Source organism: Myotis nattereri, assembly GCF_964212035.1.
Source record: "Myotis nattereri genome assembly, chromosome: 15".
In the NCBI taxonomy this organism is placed as follows: Eukaryota; Metazoa; Chordata; class Mammalia; order Chiroptera; family Vespertilionidae; genus Myotis; species Myotis nattereri.
Genome location: NC_138090.1, coordinates 5,916,450 through 5,940,148, shown reverse-complemented (window position 1 = coordinate 5,940,148; position 23,699 = coordinate 5,916,450). Strand labels below are relative to the sequence as shown.

Below are 23,699 nucleotides of genomic sequence, written 5' to 3'. Positions count from 1 at the left end.
CTCTGCTTAGAGGACAACCCAGATTGTCCCATGTGGGTAGAGATATGGGTGCTTTTTATCTGCGTGAGCTTCATGCCCTGTGTTTATTTCCCTGCTAGATAAAAGATAGGAATCCTACCCAGGGTAATATTTTTTTTTCTTTTTAATTTTTTTAATCCTCACCTAAGGATATTTTTCTATTGATATTTAAAGAGAATGGAAGAGTGAGGGAGAGAGAGAGAAAAATATTGATGTGAGAGAAACACATCGATTGGTTGCCCCCTGCCTCCAAGCCTGAACGGAGGTACCTAAGTACATGCCCTTGACCAGAGTCGAACCTGGGACGCTTTAGTTTGCAGGCTGACGCTCTATCCACTGAGCCAAATTGGCTCGGGCCAGGGCAATTTTTATAGAAGCAGTTACCTCGGGGACTGACCACCACCTCCCCCCCCCCCCCCCCCCCCGCCCAAACACCACATGGGAAGCTAAGAGATTTGTCCTAAATTCCCCAGGTGAGCAGCTGTGGGGCTGAGAGTTGCTCACAAAGTTTGCAGCCTTGTTGGGAGGACCCCCAGACCACCGCCTCTCCTTGTCTGCTGCCTTGGGGAGCTCACTGCCTGCTCAGGTTGAAGGGTCCAAGGGAGAAACCCTAATGTAACAAGTTGATTGACTATCAGGTAACCTGAGAGCTGTGTCCAGGCTGTTTAGGGGAAAGAGGGTCAACTCTGGGTGGGCGTGGCCTAGAGGCCCTGGCTGTGCCCGGAGCAGCCCTTTGGGAGACCTGGAGCTTCTGTATTGCATCCTGATTAGGTGATAGGGCAGCAGTGGGGCGGGAGCTGCTGACAGGTAGCTGAGGGGCGGGCCCACAGCCCCTGGAGGCGGAGGCACTTGCACAGAGACCTGTGGCCCAGGAGCTGCTGTCCTCCCACAATGCGGTTCTTCGCTCTGGTCCTGGGCTCCCTGGCCGCTTGCACTGCTTGGGGTGAGTCCTTCTGAAATACAGATAGCGGGGGAGCGGGCACATTTGGAAATCTGTGTCTGGTGCTAGGTGGGGGAGCTGCGTGCTGGGCAAACCTGTGATGGGTGTGGTTCTGAAACAGCGTGATGGGAGTGCATCCCCGAGTCTGCAGCAGACCCAGGGGTGAGGGACCGTGGAGACCACCGCTGGGCACGCGGCAGGCGCACGGACCACCGTTCAGCTCACACCTGTGGACGAGGACCTGCAGGAGCTTGTTTATTTCCCCTACTGATTAGTCCAGATGTGGCCAAATCGTGGAGAGCAGCTTAGCAGCATATTAACATCGACTCCAAAGGCGTGTGTGTCCTTAGTCAGGGCGCCTCCTTCTCTTAAATGTGTGATGGTGGTACACTTCCCTGGGGGTGGGGCTGGGGGTGGGGTGGGGAGAAGGAGGGGTTCTCCTGAGGATGAAATGGGTTCATTCTTTGGGGATGGAGGAAATGCCACGGAAGAATCCTTAAGTAAAGGGGTTGTTTTAAAGTGTCCTGTTTTAATAGAAACTGCTGGAGGGCCAGCAGATCAGGAGCCACTTCATTGAGAAAATAGGTTGTTACTCTCAGTTTCCAAGAGGCAGAGGGGGCCCACCACCATGATTGTCACAAGGTAAACAGTGGGTAGGTCAGGAGACGGAGGAGGGAGGGAGTGTGGCAAGAGTCTTGGTGGTGGTTGCAGGTCAGGGCAAGCTATGCAAATAGGCTATTTCAGTGGTGGTTGGCAAGGATCTGTCCCTGGAGTGATTAGGGCAGGAAGATAGTGGCTGGGGCGTGGTAGCCTGAGAAAGAAGCTGTTGAGCAAGGGGGGCAGGGGTACAGACTCTGGCATGCTAGAAGGGCAATTTGATGACTATCTCTAGGAATTGGTTCACTCTAAGGGGGGCAGGGGCAGTCCCTCCAGAGTCAGCCATACCTGGGATGTCAGTCAATGTATCAGAACAGAAAATAAAAGACGTGGTGAGGATTTGTTCTATGGGATCATTTTGCTTTCCTGGGTCTGGAGCTAAAACACAACTGAGGCCAAGATATTGTGTTCCATTTGATTGAAAACTCTGTCTAAATAGTCCATTGAGCCCCACCGGGGCGGCTCAGTTGGTTGAGCATCGTCCTGTGCACTGAAAGGTTGCAGGTTTGATACCCAGTCAGGGCACATACCTGGGTTGTGGATTCAATCCCAGGTCAGGGCGTGTATAGGAGGCAACAGATTGATGTTTCTCACATTGATGTTTCCCTTCTTTCCTCCCTCCCTGCCTCCCTTCCTTTCTCCAAACATGTTGTCAGGTGAGGATTAAAAAAATTGAATCAGTAGTCAATTGAACCAGGACCTTGTTCCTAAGACTGCTGGATGCTGACCAGTTGTCATGAGGGCTACATCAAGCATGTCCAACTCACAGGCCACCGGTTACGAGGTTGATATGCTTCGGCTACATGATTGAGCTAGGGAGAGGGAAGTTGAGTGAGTGAGGGTGCTCGGTAAGGCCAGTTAGAATCAAAGGGGGGAAAAAATAAAGGCCAGCCGTAGCCAGTTTGGCTCAGGGGATAGAGCATCGGCCTGTGAACTGAAGGATCCTGGGTTTGATCCTAGTCAAGGGCACATGCCCAGGTTGTAGGCTTGATACCCAATGAGGGCATGCAGGAGGCAGCTGGTCAAAGATTCTCTCTAATCATTGATGTTTCCCTCTCCCTTCCTCTCTAAAATCAATAAAAAATAAATAAAGGCCAGATTAAGGAAAATAAAGTTTCTGCATGGTTATACTATCTGTGGCTCCTGGACCCACAGTTCTGTGGCCATCAATACCCTGACAGCCCAGGCCCCATCTGGAGTTTATTTTCATTCTCCAGAATATTCATGGCTGCTCTGCTCATGGACCTACTGTGTAAAGTCCAGACCCCTAGCCAGGCACCCGAGGCCCTTTCAGACATGAAGCTTCTCATTCCAGGATAATTTTCCACTCCCCTTAGATCGCTCTGGCACAATGAGTCATTCTCTCTTCTTCGGGCAGGTCTTGCCTTGTGGTGTCTCTCCCCCCCAACTTCCACCCCACCCTGCCCCATTCCAACTCCCCTTGTTAAGTCTTCCCCACAAGTCCTAGCACCAAGGGCACCCCCTCCATGAGGCCACCAATCAGAAGGCCGGGCTCCCTATTCTGTTCCTGTAACACCTAACAGATACCTCCCTCATGACACCCACCCCTTCCTTCTTTCTTCCCAGCAGTAGTATCCAGTGTGCATGTGGCTCATTCCCCCTGCAAGGTCCAGGCTGCTAAGAAGAGGGGCTGCCTCTTGCTCCCCCTTTCCTCCTGTAGCTCAGCACCAGCACCTCAATTGGAAATGGTTTCCAGAGGCTCCTAAGAATGGAAACCATATGTCCAGTCCACGCCCAGCAGCTCTCCTTGCATTGATGTTGTACTTGATGCTGTGATTCCTCCAATTCCCACGGGCTCCTTAGGACCCTATGAGTTAGGAAGGCCAGTTCACCTCCTCTCTTTTTGACGTAAGAAGAATTGGAGGCCTAGGAGTTGAGGGGACACTTTCATGGTCACCTGGGGCAAGACCCACCTGGAGTCCAGTTCCAACCTCTCATCGCGTGCTTGTCCTCATTTCCTCTCCACGCCCACAGGGCACCCACCTTCACCACCTGTGGTGGACACCGTGCAGGGCCAGGTCCTGGGGGAGTATGTCAGCCTAGAAGGCTTTGCACAGCCCATGGCCGTTTTCCTGGGAGTCCCCTTTGCCAAGCCGCCGCTCGGACCCCTGAGGTTTGCTCCTCCGCAGCCTGCAGAGCCATGGACCTTCGTGAAGAACACCACCTCCTACCCTCCTATGTAAGTGTTGGCATTTTTAGTGGAACGTTTGCCTCAAAGGGATGCGGGCTGGTGCCAAGGCACGCTTCTGAGTGCCTTCTCCATTGTTCTGGATCCTTAAGATAAGGTAGATCCTTAAAAACATTCCAGTCCAGCCTGCATGGCTCAGTGGTGGAGCGTCAACCTATGAACCAGGAAGTCACGGTTTGATTCCGGGTCAGGGCACATGCCCAAATTGCCGGCTTGATCTCCAGTATGGGTGTGCAGGAGGCACCCAATCCATGATTCTTTCTCATCCTTGATGTTTCTATCTTTCTCTCCCTCTTCTCTCCTCTCAGAAATCAAAAAAATATATTTATGAACAACAATAACAAATTCCAGAACTCCCACAGCATGCTAGCACCCTTTCTCCAACAAGTATTTATTGAGCACCTACTGTCTGCTAGGCATGTTCTAAGTTCCTGGGCTCCATTAGTGAAGGAAACAGATATTCTTACATTCATGGAGCTTGTGTTCCAGCTGGGAAAGATAGATGATAAACACCATGCAAATTAATACATACATTATGTAATATGTTGGAACTAGAGGTCCGGTGCACGAAAATTTGTACACTGGGAAGAGGTGTCCCTCAGCCACTGCCGGCCTCTGGCCCTCCTCGGCCCTCGCAGCCACTGCAGCTTTGTCTGGAAGGACATCTGGAAGATGTCCGTTCTATTTGGTCTAATTAGCATATTACCCTTTTATTAGTATAGATAGGATACTAAGTGCTTTGTAAAAAAATTTTTTTAAAATTAAGCAGCTGCCCTAACTGGTTTGGCTTGGTGGATAGAGCATTGGACTGTGGACTGAAAGGTCCCTGCTTTGATTCCAGTCAAGGGCATGTACCTTGGTTGTGGGCACATCTCCAGTGGGAGGTGTGCAAGAGGCAGCTGATGGATGTTTCTCTCTTATTGATGTTTCTAACGCTCTATCCCTCTCCCTTCCTCTCTGTAAAAAATCAATAAAATATATTTTTAAAAAAATTAAGCAGGTGATGGGGATCAGAGGTACTAACTCTATATTCTCCTGACTTGGACTTTGCTATATTTGGAGAGTGGGGTGCGCCAGCAGGTGTGTGGGTGGGAGTGCTTTGGGGTGTGGACCTGGCAAATTCTCAGTTCCCAGGTGTGTCTAGTTACCTGGCCACCAGGAATAGTGAATGCCAGACTCACGGGGAGGACTCACCAATTGTCATATTGTCACCAAAGGTCACCTAGGAAACCTGGGGCTGCAGCAGTTCTCCTGATGTCGCCCTGCAAATATTTCACCCCTGACCTGTCCCAGGCCCCACATTCGAGTGAATGGGAGGCTCCTGTGGACTGGACCACGTGGGTTACCTGGTCGAGGTGCATGGCCCCACTGCACCCTCCGTGGGAGCCCAGCCCAGAGCTGGGCTTCGTCCAGGGTGTCAGGACCACTATCTCCCAGGAGGGCAGTAGCTAGGCAGCCTCCTGTCCTTGACCTGGTGCATCGGAAATTGCCAGGACGAGGAGAGGAGCCAGGCCTTCTCGCTATCCATGATGCTGGGAGGCTTTAGTGAGCCCCACGGCCCCCGCTCATGGCTTCCTACCCACTCAACGTCTTCTCTCTGGTAACAGCAGCTTTGCACAGGCACAGAGCTCCCAGGCCACGGCTCTGTGCGCAGCTCCAGAAAACCTGAGTATATCTCTCTCCAACTCCCCCCACCTCTCCAAGGTGCTCCCAAGATGCCATGTCAGCCCAGGTGCTCTCCAGGCTCTTTACCAACAGAAAGGAGAACATTCCTCTCAAGTTCTCCGAAGACTGCCTTTACCTAAACATCTACACTCCCGCAGACTTGAGCAGGAAGAGCAGGCTGCCGGTAAGGTGTGCATTCCATATAGGAGCGATCTCCTGGTGTGGACTGGGGAGGAGGAAGGCAGCGTGGTGGGGGAGTGTCTCAGCCACGGCTATTTTAGGGACCCTGGGCTTCCTTTGCTCTCCCTGGACAGGCCATGTGACCCCAAGAAACACATGTTTTCCATCCCTCAGTTTCCCCCAGCAATAGTCATGGTGCCTCCCGGGGACTTCGCTGTACATCTGTAACATATCGTCAGTTCTTTCCACGTTCTCTCATGTGAACAGAGGGACAAGCGTGACTACTGATAGTTGCAAGGTTAGGAATCTGATTGCCAGAGAAGCTAAGGCATGCTTTCCAGTCAAGTTAGAGCTTGAAGGAACCTCACCGAAAAGGCAACACCGCAACCCTCCCTTTACAGACAGAGAATCAGGGAAGGCAAGGCCACCCAGTCCGGTAGGCAGGACCAGGGCAAGGGTTCTCTGAAAAATTGAGCCAATGGGTGGTGTTTGTCAGCCGCAAAGATGCTGCTCTGACCAGTGTCCCAGGGTGGCACAGAGGTGTGGAGGCAGAGCCAGGGGCAGCCCAAGAAGCAGTGTCCTTTGTCTTTGTCTTTGTCTAAATATCTGAGATGTTCTTGGCTAATTTCCCTTCCTAATTATCTTTGGCTGGGGAGATGTCCCAGTGAGTCAACATTTCCTCAATACACAGAGGCTCAGAGATGGGCAGCCAGAAGGTGGGGGTGGGTCTGCTGGGGGCAGTCCTTGGGGTGCAGAGGGAAGGATCTGAGCAAGAGATAACACTGGGGGCATGGATGCTTCTTGAGATAGTCATTCACACACATGAGAGGACTTTAATTCACCGCACAGAGGTGACTAATGACCCTGAAATCCAAGGGCTTCCCAGGCAGAGTATGCTGAGCACAGTGAGGGGCCCAGGCATGAGGATGATGGGAGTGTTTGGGGGAAGATGACCCCATTGGCCTTGGCCATTCCCGTGATGCTGTTCTCAGCATGAAGAGCCTTGGGAGCAGGCAGCACTGGGGCTGGAGAGACAGGCAGAGGCAGCCAGGTCCATGGGTGGGGGGTGGCCTGGCCCTGGCTGGGGGAGTGGGGAGGAGAGCGATTGCCTGCCCCACCTTTGCTGGGGGCTGATGAGCTTCAGAGAACAGCCTCCTTCAGTCCTGATCAACCAGACAACCCTTGGAGGTCCTTCCCAGCTCTGCCTCTATCTGTGACCTGTGTGGTTGCTTCCTCCCTGTCCAGGTGATGGTGTGGATCCATGGAGGAGGTCTGGTGGTGGGCGGGGCATCAACCTATGACGGGCTGGCCCTCTCTGCCCATGAAAACGTGGTGGTGGTGATCATTCAGTACCGCCTGGGCATCTGGGGATTCTTCAGGTAAGATATTGGACTCCGCACAGCACATGGGCCCTTGAAGTGAGGGTGGCAGGACCCAGCTCTGGGTCATGTCATGTCAGCTCCCCAGGAAGGCGTCCAAATCCCTTTATAATTGGGCTCCACACACTGTCACATTTCCCAACCACGCTGGTCCACCTGCCTCTGAGCTTTTGCATGTGCTCTTCCCTCTGCCTGGAATGCCTGTTCTACTTGACCTACTCCTATACATCCTGAAGACCCAAGTCAAATGTTCTCGCGTCTGAAATGCTCACGTCCTTTTTGCCAGTGCTGCCACACCGCATGGCACACCTCTGGAATGACAGCAGCACAGCAGTTAGAGCAGCAGTTTCAACACCTCCCCTCTCATGGGAAAGGAGGGAAGGGCAGACTTGGGCGGGAGCTCGGTGAATACTTCAGGTGAGGGAACGTGTGGCTGGAGCTGGGAGGTGTCAGAGCATCTGATTCCAGAGGACAAGCCTCTCAGGATGAATGTCGTGTTCACTCGCCCCGTTTGCTTCCGCATTTGGCACGTGCATGAGCCAAGGCTAGAATCTTCTCCATGGAGTCTCCCTGGAGACAGGAGACAGGGTTCCTTAGGGCAGTGTTACTAGTAGGTTTTCTCAATGTACCGGCCCCAGGACCTTGGACCCTGCGATGAATGGTGGACAGGAGGTGGGATAGACACTTATTGGAAATTCCTGTAGGGCTGGAGGAGGGCGATAGGGTACTCATGTCCCAGGATGCAAAGCCTTCATTCACATTCTCCATCTCTTTCACCCCCCGGTCCGTTTCTCTGCTCCCCGTTACATTAAAACTGCTCCATCAGCTCTCCACGCCTTCTCTCCTTCCAGTCTCTCCTCTCCCCACACCAGTCAGGTTTCTACTCAGACCACGCCACCGGACTCTTCTGGTGGAGGAGGAGGTCTCCAGTGACCCACCTGCTCTGTGCCCATCCTTGGCAACATCCACACATGACCCTCACACCTCTTTGAAATACTTCCTTCTCTTGGCTGCATGTTCTGCATTCACACTTTTGTTCACTGGATCCTGGGGCCTTTGCACGTGCTATTCTGTCACCTGGAATTCCTTTCTTTGGATATTGGCAAGGTTCTTGTGCTCATTCATTCAGATCTCTACTCAGATGAGGCTGCCTCTGAGAGGCCTTTCCTAGACATCTGCTCTGAAATAAGACCCCACTGCCCCACCCCTGCCTTTTCCGTGAGCCTATTTATTTACCCTGAGAGCACTTTCGCTAACTGGTGTTATGTTCTTATATGAACCTGTTTATTTGTTGCCGATCTGTAGTGTGAGCTCCGTGTAGTTAGAGATTTTGCCTATTTTGCTTTGGGCTCCTAGAACAGTGTTTGGCACATAGCAGATACTCAGTAAGTACATGCCAGGTGAATGAGTGGAGAGCTAAACAAACAATGCTACACCTGTGAGTCTGGGTTGTAGAGGGCTCACCTAGAGCCCCCAGCCCAAGCTATGGTCCTGGAAATCCCACCATGATGACTCTACCTCCCCTTCCCCCATTCTCTTACCCACAGCACAGGGGATGAACACAGCCGAGGCAACTGGGGTCACTTAGACCAGCTGGCCGCACTGCGCTGGGTCCAGGAGAACATTGCCAAATTTGGAGGGGACCTAGGCTCCGTGACCATCTTCGGAGCGTCCGCGGGAGCTGAAAGTGTCTCTATTCTTGTAAGTGTTCCTGGCCCCGATGTGGGTACAGATGGGCTCCCTGGGAGACCTGCTGACCTTTATTAACAAGACCTGGGTTCAAGGCTGGCCCTCCTCTGCACAGAGCAGATAGTGGAAAGCTAATGGCCCAACTCTCCCCGAGGAGCTCAGGGCTCCGCTAGCATCCTGGGGCCATAATCATCTCCAGCCCAGGCCTGCAACATTCCTCCTGACTTGGTTGAGTTCCTAATCCCTTCTCCATGAGGACTCTCCTCACTTCTCCTGGGGAGCAGGGTGGGTATAAATTATGAGGAAGAGGGGGCAGCTGTGAGAGCTGGGCCGAGTGTCGCTGTGTGACCTAAAGCCAGATCCACATGTCAGGAGGCCATGAGCACACAGTAAGAACAGGGGGTTTTGTGGTTTGTCCATGCCCACGAAGGAGGAAGGCAGTCTCTGTGAGCGCGGGAGGGAGCTGGGCTGGGGGAAGCAAGTGAGAGGGGGAGGGGAGGGGAGGGGGGCTCAGGGGTGGGGATGTGACAGGGGACACAGACACACCTGGGAGCCTGGTGTGGGAGATGGGACCGGAGAGGACATGGAGAGAATCAAAGACGGAGAACCAGATGAGAAGCCGTTGGGAGCTGCCAGAACCCCTCCAGCTGCCTCAGAGCTGAGCAGAGTGTCTGTGCTGCTACCATATTTTAAACACGTTTGCTTTTATAGTTAAATACTCAGAGGAAGCTTTTACATTTTGTAAAGTGGAGAAAGAGGAGAGGTACAGATACGCCCAAAGAAGAAAAGCAGGTCACCTTCAATGTTATTACCCAGGGATCGTCACCATGGACATGTTGACACTTACTTTTCTAGTCTTTTTCTGATGAATCACCCTATCATCCATCTATCTATCTATCTATCTATCTATCTATCTATCAAGTATCTATGATTTTTTAAAATAAAAAACATCCTTAACATTACAGTCTAACATAAATATTTTCCTAACCATGATACACTCCAGTAATTTTATTTTTTATAATATTCCATGTTAAGAATACAAAAGTAGCTTATTTACTCAATGCCATCATGTTGGAACCTGGGGTCCCTGCCCGCGTTCCCCATCATGAGCAGCACGGGCACCCCAGACACCATCGTGTGCCTCCAGGATCACTTTCCTTAGGGTGAGTTCTTAGGAATGGAAATGTAGACTCAGAAGTCTGTCTTGAAAGTGTTACCAGGAATTGCCAAACTGTCTTTCAGATCTTTTGATGGTTACAGTCGGCGCTTGCCACACACTGCCTGTTGTGTTCCTCGCTCTGTGCCCTGGGCTCTTCCAGCTGAGGTTGTCTTACAGAAACAGGGCCTCAGGGTCAGCCTGGGGAACAGGCCAGGCGGGGCCCTGTTATGTCCACTGAGCCCAGGGGAATGGGCCAGGATGGAGCTAGGGAAGCTCTTGAAGACCCTTCCCCATGAGCCTCAACTCTCTTCATCTCCACTCCTCTCCCAGCTATTATCTCCCCTGGCCAAGAATCTCTTCCACCGAGCCATCTCCCAGAGTGGTGTGTCCCTCACCTCTGCCTTGGTCAAGAAAGATGTCAAGGCCACAGCTCAGGTAGGTCTCCTACTGGGCAGCCCTGACCCCCTTTGCTCTGCTCCCCTGGAGTCCTCGGGGGCCTGCATTGCCCTGGGATTCAGCTGGCACACCCAGATCATTGCAGAAGAATGGCTGAGTGGAGGAGCAAGGAGACACCTCACCCTGCCTCCCAGTTTTACTTCTGAGCAAAGTGGGCCAGAGAGCAGACGCCCCTCAGCGAGGTCAGCAAGGCATCAGGGCAGAGCGGGGACTCAGGCTCCTGACTGGCCTGCCAGCACCATCACTGTCCACGCACCACACTCCCCAGAGTGTGCACGGTGGGCTGCCGGGCCGAGTGTGGGGAGTGGACTGTCACCACATCTCGTCTCTCTGAGGGCCTGAGTTCTGGGGACCCCGCCCCTGGCCACATATGGGCCTGGAGTGGTTTCTCCCCGAGGGGCCTTGTGACTAGGCTGGGTTCCTGGAGAATTTATTCGTGAATTCATTTGTTGCCTCAACAAATAATTTTTAAAAATATACATATTTTTTATTGATGTCAGAGAAGAAGAGAGAGAGATAGAGAGAGATGGAAACATGAATGATGAGAGAGAATCATTGATTGGCTACCTTCTGCAGGCCCCTCACTAAGTATCGAACATGCCCCCCAGGCATATGACCCCCTGGTTCATAAGTGGATGCTCAACCATTGAGCCATGCTGGCCGGGCAACAAATAATTTTGATACAGCCAGACACCTAGCAGCCTTGTGTGGCTTCCATTCCAATGGAGGAGACTGATTAACAACTACATAATCACATAGTTACACAATGTCAGCCATGGCAGGAGCAGGAAGGAGAGGTACTTAACATCATGACAGAGTTCAGAAGGAGCCCTTAGTCCCGGTTGTAGGGGGAAAGGCTCCCTGAAGAAAATGATCACTAATGTGCAATCTTCAGGATGAGCAGTAACCTGCTTGGTGAGATATGAATGTCCAAGGAAGCAGGAGCGATGTGTGCAAATGTCCTGCGGTAGGAGGAAGTGTCAGAGGGGCGGGGGGTGGGGGGGTGGGGAGGCTGATTAGGCCAGAGCAGAAAGAGCAGAGGGAACCTGGAGTGAGCTGAGGTTGGGCACATTGCCAGGGACCCTGCTGCCAGGGATCCCGGGAAAGAATTTGTCTTTATCTAGAGACTGATAGGGATCCAAGGAAGGGAGTGCATCACGGAGCAGGTTAGGCTTTGCTGACGAGCGCACACAGGAGTGGGGTGGGAGCGTTTATTTGGGATGTGAGAGTGGTTTCCTGGTTCGTGGCTCAGTGGAGGCCGCCGCCAGGCTGAAAGGGGCTGGCTGGTAGAGAGGAGGGGAGAAAACGAAGAGGGCGAGAATTTCGAGGTTTTCCAGAACTATTTGGTTGTAAACAGCAGAAGTCCACTTGGCCAGGCTTAAGTCAGGAAAGGGGGGATTTATTGAAAGGAAACAGGTGGCAGAGATGGGGTAGGATTCTGCTGTCACACAGGAACTAGAAATTGGCCAACGAAGGGAATTTAAGACTTTTTATTCTTCATAGCACCTTCTCCCTGAGCTCCCCTTAATGTACCCTCTCCACGCCCGCCATGGAAGAGCCTGCTTTCTTCTCTCTGTTTCAACCTCTTCTCTGGCCGCACTGTGCACGATTCGCTAGATAGAGGCCAAAGGCTGGTGAGAGGATGAGCCGAGATTTGAAACCAGACAGTGGGTTTCTGGATGCCATGCCCTAAAGCCCACTCCAAGCTGCCCCTCTGCAGACATCTGGCTTTGAGAGCCTTTGGCAATTTTAAGAGAGAAGGAAACTGGCACAGAGGTGGTAGAATTGGCATGACTGAGGCCCAGGGCCCACGCCTGCTGGTCCAAAGAAATATCTGCAACCCTACCCCCGCCCCCCCACTCCCCCTCCCCCTCCTCTCCTGCTGCCTTTAGAAGTTAAGGTTGGGATGGAACATCAACTCATTGACAGGAGGGACACAGCTCTTGAATGCTGCTGTCCCTGTGATTTCTGCAGCAAATCGCTACCTTTGCTGGCTGTCAGACCACCACCTCGGTGGTCATGGTGCACTGCCTGCGTCAGAAGTCGGAGGACGAGCTCCTGGAGACGTCGCTGAAGATGGTAGGGGCCTCCCTTCTCCTTCCTCACAGGCCTGCCCCACCCTGGGAACTTGGCCTCAGGCTTTATCATCTCAGCTGCCCCGTTTTCCCAGAAACACTGCCTGGGACAGGTTCTCCCCTCTCTGAAGTAATGGCACCCCTCAACCTAAATAGGGAATTTCTTTTCTTCTCTTTTATTATGAAACTAGAGGCCTGGTGCACAAAAATTTGTGCACTTGGGAGGTCCCTCAGCCCGGCCTCTACCCTCTCACAGTCTGGAACCCCTTGGGGAATGACCACTTACTGGCTTAGGCCCGCTCCCTGGGGGATTGGGCCTAATCTAGCACTCAGACATCCCTCTGCCAGCCCGGGAACCATCGGGGAATGTCCACTTGCCAGCGGGGAGCAGCCCTAGCTGCAGTCAGACATCCTTAGTGCGGCTGAGGAGGCGGGAGAGGCTCTCCCCACCACTGCTATACCAGCAGCCGACAGCCTGGCTTGTGGCTGAGCAGAACTCCCCCTGTGGGAGCACACTGACCACCAGTGGGCAGCTCCTGCACTGAGTGTCTGCCCCCTGGTGGTCAGTGCGTGTCATAGTGACCAGTGATTCCCAGTCTCTCTGCTGTTAGGGTCAATTTGCATATTACCCTTTTATTATAGAGGAAAGAGGCCTGGGTGGGGGCTGGCTGGTTTGCCCTGAAGTGTGTCCCGGATCAGGGTGGGGGTCCCACTGGGCTGCCTGGCCAGCCTGGGTGAGGGGCTGAGGGCCATTTTCAGACTGGCCACACCCCCTTCAGGGTGAGTGTCCCCTCTGGGGTGCCTGGCCAGCCTGGGTGAGGGGCTTAGGGTGGTTTGCAGGCTGGCCTCACCCCCTTCAGGGAAAGGGGTCCTGCTTGGGCCCCTGGCTAGCCTTGGTGAGTGGCTGATGGCTGTTTTCAGGCTGGCCAACCCCCCCAGCAGGGACCTTTACCCCATGAGGATGTGGCCAGCCTGGGTGAGGGGCTGATGGCTGTCTGCAGGCTGACCACTGCCCCTTCAGGGTGGGGGTTCCTGCTGGGGTGCCTGGCCAGCCTGGGTGAGGGGCTGATGGCTGTTATAGGCTGGCCACAGCCCCCAGCCACCCAAGCTCCCAGTGGAGGCTGGCTGGAAGCAGGTATCTGGGATTTATTTAGCTTTTATGATTGAAACTTTGTTGCCTTTTGCGGAGGCCCCAGCCAGCTCTGGCAGGCAGGAAGCTTGGCTTCCTCCATTGCCAGGGCAACCAAGCCTTCTGCTTGCTCCAGCCCCATAGCTGCCAGCCGCCATTTTGGTTGGGTTAATTTGCATATAGTAGCTCTGACTGGCTGGTGGGCATGGCAAAGGTACGGTCAATTAGCATCTTTGTCTTTTATCAGTGTAGATACCTGAAATGTTAGCAATGTCAAAAACTGACATAATGATCAATAATCCTCCAGCTCGGTCAAACTATACTATGGTGCCATTCTTGTTTTCAGAGATATTTTTTTTAAAGAAATTAGACACTAGAGGTAACTACCATCCTGATTTGGAAGGAGGGTATCAAGAACAAAGATTTCAGAAAGGTTGGTTAATTTAGAAATGATCAGTTATGACCCAGTGATGGCCCAAGTTTCTAGAATTTCTGAGACCCTGCCTCAGTTGTGATCCTAGGCTAACCATCATCCATTCATCATCTTATTATCTGTCTATCCCTCTACAAATATATCCAATTCATCAATATCCTTTTCTCATCCTAATATCAATCTATCCATAACTTCATTAATCTATTATCAATTGTTCATGTATCATCTAGCCACCATATATCTATATCCACCATTCATCCCTCTAAAATCAATGATCCATTTGTCATGTATATACCAGGTATCACCTATTTATCCACTCAACTATCCAATGCACCCATATTCCATCTATTGACCAAATCCATCCATTTACCCATCCATAGTCCATCCATCCATTAGTCCATCCATTCATCCATCCATCATCCATCCATCCATCCATCCATCCATCCATCCATCCATCCATCTGCCATTGTGGTGGGAGTACAGAGAAGAGGATCATTCATTATAATCAGCAGGGATAACTCACAGAGAAGGTGACATTTGAGGACTGAAGGGTGTCTATGGCAAGGGTCATTACAGGGAAGCTACAGTGGGACATTCACCCAGGGAATACAGCATCTAGGGCCAATGGGAACTCTTCCCTTTTTTTCAAAGATGGGGTGAGTGTGAGCCCAAAAGTAACCTGAGTCCCTCCACTTGCTGTTTGGACCCTATGGGCTTCGGGAGACATTCCTGGGCACCCAGGGCAGGCCTCTTGCACGGAATTCCACTCTGCGTCCGTGAGTTGAACCCAGGGTAGCCTTAGGGCTTGAGTTCCGGTTTCTCAGACTCAAAAAAGGTGACCAGTGTTTTGAAGGAATTAAAACACAGCTGTTTCCTGATGCCTGGAAAGAGACACATTTATTCCATGTGGCACAAGAGGACCCAGCTTGTAAGGTTCTAAGGGGAGGACTGGTCACTTGGGGAAAACTCAGAGAACCCATGTTACCCTTCTGAGACTTTCTGGGATCATGTGGAAGTCTTGCCATGTTTATCCACTCTCCCAACACACACACACACACACACACACACACACGCACACGCACACGCACACGCACACACACACACACACGCACACACCATAAACACCTGGTCTGTAGAACTACAGCCTATAATGAAGGTTCTCTACTGGTTAGTTTCTACCTACTAGTCAGACCTATTAGCTATAGTGTAGCATGAACCAGCGCAATAGTGGTGAGCATACACAGAGAGAACCATGGGGTGGGGACCAGCCAGGCTGCAGCCTGGGAGAGGGACGAGCCACCGGATGGATATTCAAAAATATCTCTGAAAACAAGAATGGCACCATAGTACATTTTGGCCAAGCTGGAGGGTTATTACACTACTAGAGGCCCGGTCCATGAAATTCGTGCATGGGGGTTAGGGAGTCCCTCAGCCCAACCTGCACTCTCTCCAATCCGGGAATTTCAGTGAGGGTATATGAGTGAGGACTTTCTGGTGCAGGATGGGAAAACTCTTTGCAAAGTGTCTTGAGTAGAAAAAGGAATGTGTTGTCACAGAATCGTTAGGTGGCTGAAAAGTTCAGGAGTGGATGGCTTCAGGCATGGCTGGACCCAGGCACACATCTAGTATTGAGAATCTGTCTCTACCCCTCAACTTTTGCCTCTTAGTGTTGGTTTACTCTCAGGCAGGTTGGTCCCCTGGGGTGGTTCAAGGCAACGGCAACACTCTAGTCTAGACATATATCCGATCTGCTTAGAAGCCCCCTTTCCCAGTAATTCTAGCAAGAGTTTGGGGTAATGTCTACTGTCCTGACATGGGCCCCGTGCCAATCCATGAGCTAATCTCTGTGGTCAGGAAGGTGGAGCACCCGGGTCTTCTATACATGTCTGGACTCATGGAGTGAGGATGAGGGAGGCCCCCTTAAAAAGCGGGTGTTGTTGCCTGGGGAACAAGAAGGAGAAATGGATGGAGGGCAGGGCAGGCACACACAACAGAAATCCTCCCCAGAGCTCCTCTCCCCCACCCACAGCTAGACCCTGAGCTCATGCCCAGGGGAGCCAGTGCCCTACTCACTTCCTCTTGGCCAGACAGGGCGGCACCGGGAGGGAGACCCTGATACCTTTGGCGGCAGCTGACCAAGACCGGCCTTTCTCCCAGGCAGCCTCTCACCCACATCCCCTGCCTTTGTTTTCACAGAATTTTTTGCGTCTTGATTTACATGGAGACCCCCGAGAGGTAAGGACCCTTGGTTTCTGGGTCACAAGTTTCAAATCTTGACACCTTTAAGCTCCAGTTGAAGATGAATGAAAGACTTCTCCCTGTGGACGCATAGTAACTCCTTGTGTTTATATTGCTGAGGCCCAGAGAGGGGCAGTGACCTGCCTGGGTAACACAGCCAGGAGGACCAGATGTCAGACCACAGCCTGTTCCTATGACTCCCGGTCCAGTGCTCTTCGTCACTAACTCTGTGTCTCCTGGGCCCAGTCTACACCCTTTCTTTTCTTTCTTTCTTCCTTCCTTCCTTCCTTCCTTCCTTCCTTCCTTCCTTCCTTCCTTTCTTTCTTTCTTTCTTTCTTTCTTTCTTCCTTCCTTCCTTCCTTCCTTCCTTCCTTCTTTTCTTTCTTTCTTTCTTTCTTTCTTTCTTTCTTTCTTTCTTTCTTTCTTCCTTTCTTTCTTCCTTTTTTCCTTCCTTCCTTCCTTCCTTCCTTCCTTCCTTCCTTCCTTCCTTCCTTCCTTTCTCTCTCTCTCTCTCTCTCTCTCTCTCTCTCTCTCTCTCTCTCTTTCTTTTTAGTAGTTTTTAAAAAAGATATAATTTTATTGATTTCGGAGAGGAAGGGAGAGGGAGAGAGAGATAAAAGTATCAGTGATGAGAGACAGTCATTGATCAGCTGCTTCCTGCATGCCCCACACTGGGGACTGAGCCTGCAACTCGGGCATGTGCCCTGATTGAGAATCGACCTGTGACCTCCTGGTTCATAGGTCAACACTCAACCACTGAGCCAGGCTGGCTGGACTCTAGAGTTTTTCTTGTTTTTATTTCCTGCTCCCAAAAATGCCCCAGGGGGAGAAGGTTGCACTAGAAACTCCCACCTCGGGGAGAGGGAGGTAACTGCATCAGGGGTTCAGGAGCCTGCACAGAGGAGCCCAGATCTCCTGCAAGGCTGCAGGGCTGATTAGCCACTATGTGCAGGGTCACCAAGAAGGGAGCCAGGAGCCTCAGCCTGAGGACACTCCTCGCAGCCACACAGGAAACTCCAACAGCATCCTCCCCCTCCCCTTCCTCCTTTCTTCCTGCCTTCCAGAGGGCCACCAGGCTCCCATGCCTTTACCTCTGCAACGTCTCCCAGTCCTAACCACTATGCTTTCTCTCTGGGGACAGTAGCACTTACCCTAGAACAGTGGTTCTCAACCTGTGGGCCGCGACCCCTTTGGGGTCGAACGACCCTTTCGCAAGGGTCACCTAAGACCATCGGAAAAGACATATATAATTACATATTGTTTTTGTGATTAATCACTATGCTTTAATTATGTTCAATTTTTAACAATGAAAATACATCCTGCATAACAGATATTTACATTATGATTCTTAACAGTAGCAAAATTACAGTGATAAAGTAGCAATAAAAATAATTTTATGGTTAGGGGTCACCACAACATGAGGAACTGTATTAAAGAGTTGCGGCATTAGGAAGGTTGAGAACCACAGCCCTAGAAGGTGTCTTGAGGATTGAATGAAATGCATTCAGTCATTCAGCAAAGATTTCATTAGCACCGAGTACTACGTGCCGGGGCCTGAGTTTTGAGCGGGGGGTGGGTGTGGGTGGATGTGGTGGAGGGATAGACCAGTGACACAGGCAAAGAAAGGAGAAACAACCCCTGGCCTTCTAGGAGTGAGGAGAGAGTACAGTAAACAACTAAAATATGGAGTGTGTTTGATGATGGCAGTGTTCCGGAGAAAAGAAACTGGGAACTGGGGGTGGGTTTGCTGGCGGTGTGAGTGTACACAGTGGGATTTGGGAGCCGTGGCTCAGGGTTCACTAACTCAGAGTCCACAGTGACTTTACGGAGCGTAACCACCGCGAATAATGAGAATTGACTGTCATGAGAGAGGTACATATAGATAGACATAAAGTTCAAGCTGAAAGTTTTATATAATACACAAATATTAACACAATATTTTTACATATTTCAATTTGAGGGAGATCCCCCCCATCACCTGCCCACTGCTAATCCCCTGGAGTCACAGACTTAGCTGCTTTGTTAGACCCTGAGCTCTGTGCCACGGCCCACAGGCACACAGGTGTGTGGTGCTGGCCGTGCTCAGACGAGCTGAGAGAAGGACGTGGGTGTGAGCGGGGAGGGCAGCATGGACACTGTTATGTCCTCTTCCCAGGGCCAGCCCGTAATGTGTTCTGTGGTTGATGGAGTGCTGCTGCCGAAGATGCCTGAAGAGCTTCTGGCTGAAAAGCAGCTCAACTCCGTTCCGTGCATCATCGGAATCAACCAGCAAGAGTTCGGATGGATGATTCCAATGGTAAGCCTGCGTGGGCCTCTGAGACTCGCCTCCACGCCCATCCCACCGGCCTCCCATCTCTGGTCGCAGGATCTCTTCCTTCTCCAGACCACCCTTCCCTTCTGGGTCCAGGGCAACTGTTCCCTATGCACAAGTTGACATTTCCATGGAAACCTTTCCTGGGATGGCCCAACAGACACCTGGGTGGTGAAGCTCTGGGGCCCCCTCCCCCAAACTTGATTGTCTCTATTCTAAGAAACTTGGAATACCAGTGCTGGTAGAGAGAATTATTGTGCATATGGAGAAACTGAGCCCTGGGAAGGAGGGGAGCTCAGGAGTAAGGCCTGAGGCCCTGCAGCCTCTCCCCCTGGGCTCCATGCTTTCCAGTGTCTCCATAAATTCCCAGACATGCACTTTGTCATCAAATTAGAAGGAATCAGTGGAGCTTCCTTCCTCTTGTGGTAAAATTGACTTCTAAATGTTAGGAAGGGCTTTCCCTTCTGTCAGAGATAAAGCCGGATACTAGTGAAAGTGGTAGGAACAGGTTTCATTCCGTTATATTACTGCAGCAGGGGTAAGATCCAGTGTGAACTCCACTCAAACGCTGAAGCACAAGACTGGAGCCGTGTAAAAGCTGCTGTGCAGAGGGGTTGGGAAGGTGGCCATGAGACCAGGCCCCTGGATTTGTGAAGTGGCACTTATCTGGAGGAGAAGCACACCTCTCCTGTGTGTATGTCAGCAGGCAGGGGTGTCAGTTGCAGCGAGGTGCCCACTGAAGTTAGGGACCGGGAGAGAGCAGAGTTATCCCCTGCATGTCTGTGTTTCAAAGGGACGGCTCCCAAGTCCTTGAGCGACAGCTTGGGTGGTAGATGTACAGTTCTAAGGGCAGAGACAGGCTTTGGCTGGAACAAACAGTGCCTTCTCCTGGCCGCACAGAGCCTTCTCAGGGGTCTGGGATCAGTCACCCAGGGACCCAGCCTACGCTGCTGGGAGCAGTGTTAGAGTTTGGTCAAGGCTCTTAGAGCAGAGGTTTGGATGGGATGGTTATGTGCAGAGCTGTTGTACACTTCTCACCTGAGCCCGGTTTCAAAGATTATGACGAAGGAATGAAGCCATGATGACACGATGGGGGCTTCCTGGGTCATCTTAGATGTGCGGGGTATTTGTGAGGTTTGTGTCATCCCCCAGGGCTCTGTCCTTCAACACTAGCTTCCATTACATTGCAGAGGCCTAAATCGGCTTCTTTTAACATTTACTTCATCTTCTTCACTCTCCTTGAGTATCTGGATATAAGTCCCTTTCATTCATTGGTTTTGCCCAGTTCATCAGAGTCCTTGTCTGTCAAGACATGACAAGCTGTCTCCCAGCCTGCATTGGTTTGGTTGTTTGGTCAGTTTGGTTCTTCCTGTTAGTACCAAAACGAGTCACGACTGCTAACCTGTGTTTTAACAGATGATGGGTTACCCGATCTCTGAAGGCAAGCTGGACGAGAAGACGGCCTCGTCACTCTTATGGCAGTCCTTCTCCTTCACTGTAAGGGTCTAGGGAATTCCCGGGATGGGATGAGACCCTTGGAGGGACAGGGGATTGGCCCAGGTCACTGAGCAATTAAATGGCAGAATGAAGACTGGGGCCAGAGGGTTTTCTTCCCACGTTGCCACTTGGGGAGGGAGGGTTTGACAGCCGTGCTCACTGCTGGAGACGCCATGTCGCTCAACCGGGGTGGCAGCCCCTTTCACTCTTGGTCCCATTTCAGAACATCCCTGAGGCACTGATCCCAGCGGTCATTGAGAAGTATTTAGGAGGGACAGACGACCCTGTCAAAAAGAAAGACCGGTTCTTGGATTTGCTGGGAGATGTGGTATTTGGTGTCCCAGCTGTGACTGTGGCGCGTGGCCACAGAGGTGAGTCCCAGAGACTGGACAGGAAGGGACACCAACCCCACCCACTTCACTGTCTCTCCTGCCCACCCCTCAGCATAGACAGGTCTCCGAGGCTGGTCCCATGTGGCCTGGGCTGGGGCGCTGTCCTGTTTTGGTTTCTGCCAGAAGTGGACGCTGAGAAAAGGATCCAAATGCCGCTAGTTTATTTGGAGGTGACCCCAGGGACACCAGGAGAGGAGTGGAGAAGTGGCGTGGGAAGGAGAGGGAGCCAGGCTTGCTGCACGGTCCAGCACGTGTGCCCCGTGGGCACCTGGAGCCGGTGCTCTGGGGCCCAGCAGAAGACGTGTCTCAGGGTCATCCTGAGCGACGAGGGAGCTGGGGTACTTAGCCTCCAACTGCATGAGTTGTTGGTTAAAGGCTGTTCCCAAGGGGTGGCTCCTTCCCTAGGGCTCTGGCCTGCTGGACTTAGGGGCAGAGTGGTCTCTGCTGGCTGAAGACCTCAGGCCAAGAGCTCCAGACGCTGGAGGTGAAGCCGGACTGGCAAGCCCAGAAGTAGGGATACGGCGAGGCACCGACAGCATCTGCCACAGGCACTCCTCACCTGGATGATGGGGTCTGTGGAGCTGGATGGCTAATCTTGGAGATGTGACTTGGAAGATTTCCAAGTTCAAAGCCAGTGGAGCCGGGGGAGGATTGAAACCAAGCATAGGATCAGGAGTGTTGTCTGTAACCAGCAAAGCCCAAAGGGGTGAGCAGTGACAGATGTGGGGGCAGGTGTTCTGGAGAATTCCATGTCTGTGGTCAGCTCTTGTCCATCCCTGTGTGTGTTGGGTCTACCCTGGGACTTATGGCATTGACCCAGAGCTGTGTGGGTGGGGTGTGAGGTCAGCGATGGGTGAGCTCACCTAGAGAGGAGGTGTTCCTTCTGGGTCCTTCCTGTTCTACTGGTCCCCCTTCACCTAGTCTGCAAGCCAGGAGCCTTTGCAGAATCTCAGTTGTCCATGATGCGGATCCCTCACGTGTGGGACACTGTCCAGTACACCGCTGGCACTCACAGGGGCCGCTGCTGTTCATGTTGTTGTTGTTTTGTGCTCAGGACCCAGGTGTGCTACTGATTCCCTGGGTGCTTGGGCCCCCTGAACCCTAGACACCATGCAGGTGTGGAACGGGTAAAATGAACGTGTGTCAATCATGTCTTCTCAGATGCCGGCGCCCCCACCTACATGTATGAGTTTCGGTATCGCCCAAGCTTCTTGGCAGACACGAAGCCCAAGACGGTGATAGGGGACCACGGGGATGAAATCTTCTCAGTCTTCGGGGCTCCATTTTTAAAAGGTGATGGCCCTTGGAGGTAGGGGGGTCTGGGGTCAGGGCTCGGTTTGGTGGCCTTGGGCAGGTTTCTCCTTTTCTCTGAGACTTCATTTCCCGAATTCACCATGACAGGTTGAACGACAAAGGTCCCCTCTCTCTTGCTCTGCCGTGCACAGTGGGCATCAGTAAGACAGGGCCTGCTCATGGGCTAGAATGTCCCCAGTCAGGTCGCACTCACAAGGGTCTATCAGAGTGTCAGAGTAAGGCTAGAATTGGTGTTAACCTTTCTCTAAAAGATCATATTCCTAAATGTCTTTAATACCGTAACTATCAGCAGAGATGGACGACTTGCGTGTGACCCACCTCAGGCCTGTATGGGACACACCAGTGCCATATCCTGACCGGATGACTGCTTAGGGTCATTGCAATTCTGTTATTTTTCAGAACCAATGAAAATGTGAGCGGTGGCTGAGATTGAAAACACACCCCAGAAGGACAATCCTGGGAGCTGGGGTGGCTGTAGGGGATCCCCTGGGCGTGGCCTTTCCACTCTGAAGAGGGAGGGGGGGTGGGGTGGCAGAGAGCAGCAAGGCCTCTGTGTGACTGCAGCCCTGGGCTGAGGCCTCCATCAGTACCGCCCCAGCGTCCAGTGCACACAGACGACCCAGTGTCCTCTTAAAACACAGCTCTCACCGCTGTGGGTGTGGAGTCGGGGCTCAGACTCTGAATTTCCAACAAGCACTCAAGTGGTGTGGCTGCTGCCGGCCCACGACCACACGTGGAGTAGCAAAGACTTTTCCTCCTCTTCCCTCCAGACGGCGCCTCCGAAGAGGAGATCAAACTCAGCAAGATGGTGATGAAATTCTGGGCCAACTTCGCTCGGAATGGGTGAGCAGCCAGGCAGGGCTGGGGAGTGCAGGGCGTATCTGGTGGGAGGGGTAGCTTCTGACACTGATGGTCAAACTCCTGGCCCTGAGACTTGTGACATGAGAGCTCTCAAAGGGACCGGCTTCCCAGGAGATGGGGAGGTCCCTGCCTCTGGAGGCGTCTGAGTCTTTAGGGAGAGAGGAAGCTGTGGGCGGGTGGTGGGGGCGGGGGGTCCCTGCAAATCTCTGGGAGTTGTTGGGACCATACAGTACCTTGGGGCTTTTCTATTTGATGTTTTTTCTGTTTCCAGGAACCCCAACGGGGAGGGGCTGCCCCATTGGCCCGTGTATGACCAGAAGGAAGGGTACCTGCAGATTGGCATACCCACCCAGGCAGCCCAGAAGCTGAAAGATGAGGAAGTGGCGTTCTTCACCAAGCTCCTTGCCCAGGACACAGCCAGGACGTCACCACAAACAGAGCATATTGAGCTGTGAAGGAGAGGCCCATCCAGCCTCCACGATCTGGGGGAGCTTAGGTGCAATTCTACAGAAGGTGTTTATGGCCAAAAAGGTACCTTAGTGTCTGGTGAGAGTGGGCAGAGACCACAAAGGGGGAGCTTCTACGCCTGTAGCCTGAATTTTGGAAATAATGTTCTTTCGGTGACCAAGTCAGTGTCTGTGTCTTGGGTTGGAGTCTACCCCATCCTCCTGGGGGACGGTTGGGACAGTCACACTATCACTCATCAGGGGCTTCTCTGCTCTGCTCCATGGAGAAAGCCCTCAGGCAGAGTCACAGGTGCCCGTAGAGTATAGCCAAGAGTGTGTGTGTGTGTGTGTGTGTGTGTGTGTGTGTGTGTAGTGGGGGGAAGGTGGGGGCAGTGAGCACAGAGGGGACATGAGCCAAGCATTGGCAGTATCTCCTACTGAACTCAAGCTAGAAGAGCAGCAAGGTGGCCACTTGACCACCTCTACATGGGGACACAGGGAGCCCAGAGAGGGCAAGAACCTGGCTCCCAGTCTCCCAGAGTCATTGTCTCAACTCCTGGAGCCGAACTGAGGCCTCCTTCCCCTAAGATGGGGTTCTTTCTACCGCATTGCCTGGCCATCCCCAGAGGGACCCCCTCCGTGCGGGAAGGG

General features: G+C 52.4%; 1 protein-coding gene across 1 annotated transcript; it reads left to right on the top strand.

Moving 5' to 3' along the window:
- Positions 1-909: 909 nt before the first annotated feature.
- On the top strand, positions 910-23,228 carry LOC308531401 (liver carboxylesterase 1-like; the record flags this gene model as incomplete). Its single annotated transcript, XM_081108343.1, has 14 exons — positions 910-961; positions 3,611-3,815; positions 5,529-5,673; positions 6,915-7,048; positions 8,596-8,749; positions 10,227-10,331; positions 12,327-12,431; positions 16,186-16,224; positions 18,383-18,523; positions 19,955-20,035; positions 20,259-20,406; positions 21,589-21,720; positions 22,512-22,584; positions 22,874-23,228. The coding sequence occupies 14 exons, from the start codon at positions 910-912 to the stop codon at positions 23,055-23,057; spliced, it is 1,698 nt and encodes a 565-aa protein (XP_080964469.1). The 3' UTR covers positions 23,058-23,228.
- Positions 23,229-23,699: the final 471 nt, after the last annotated feature.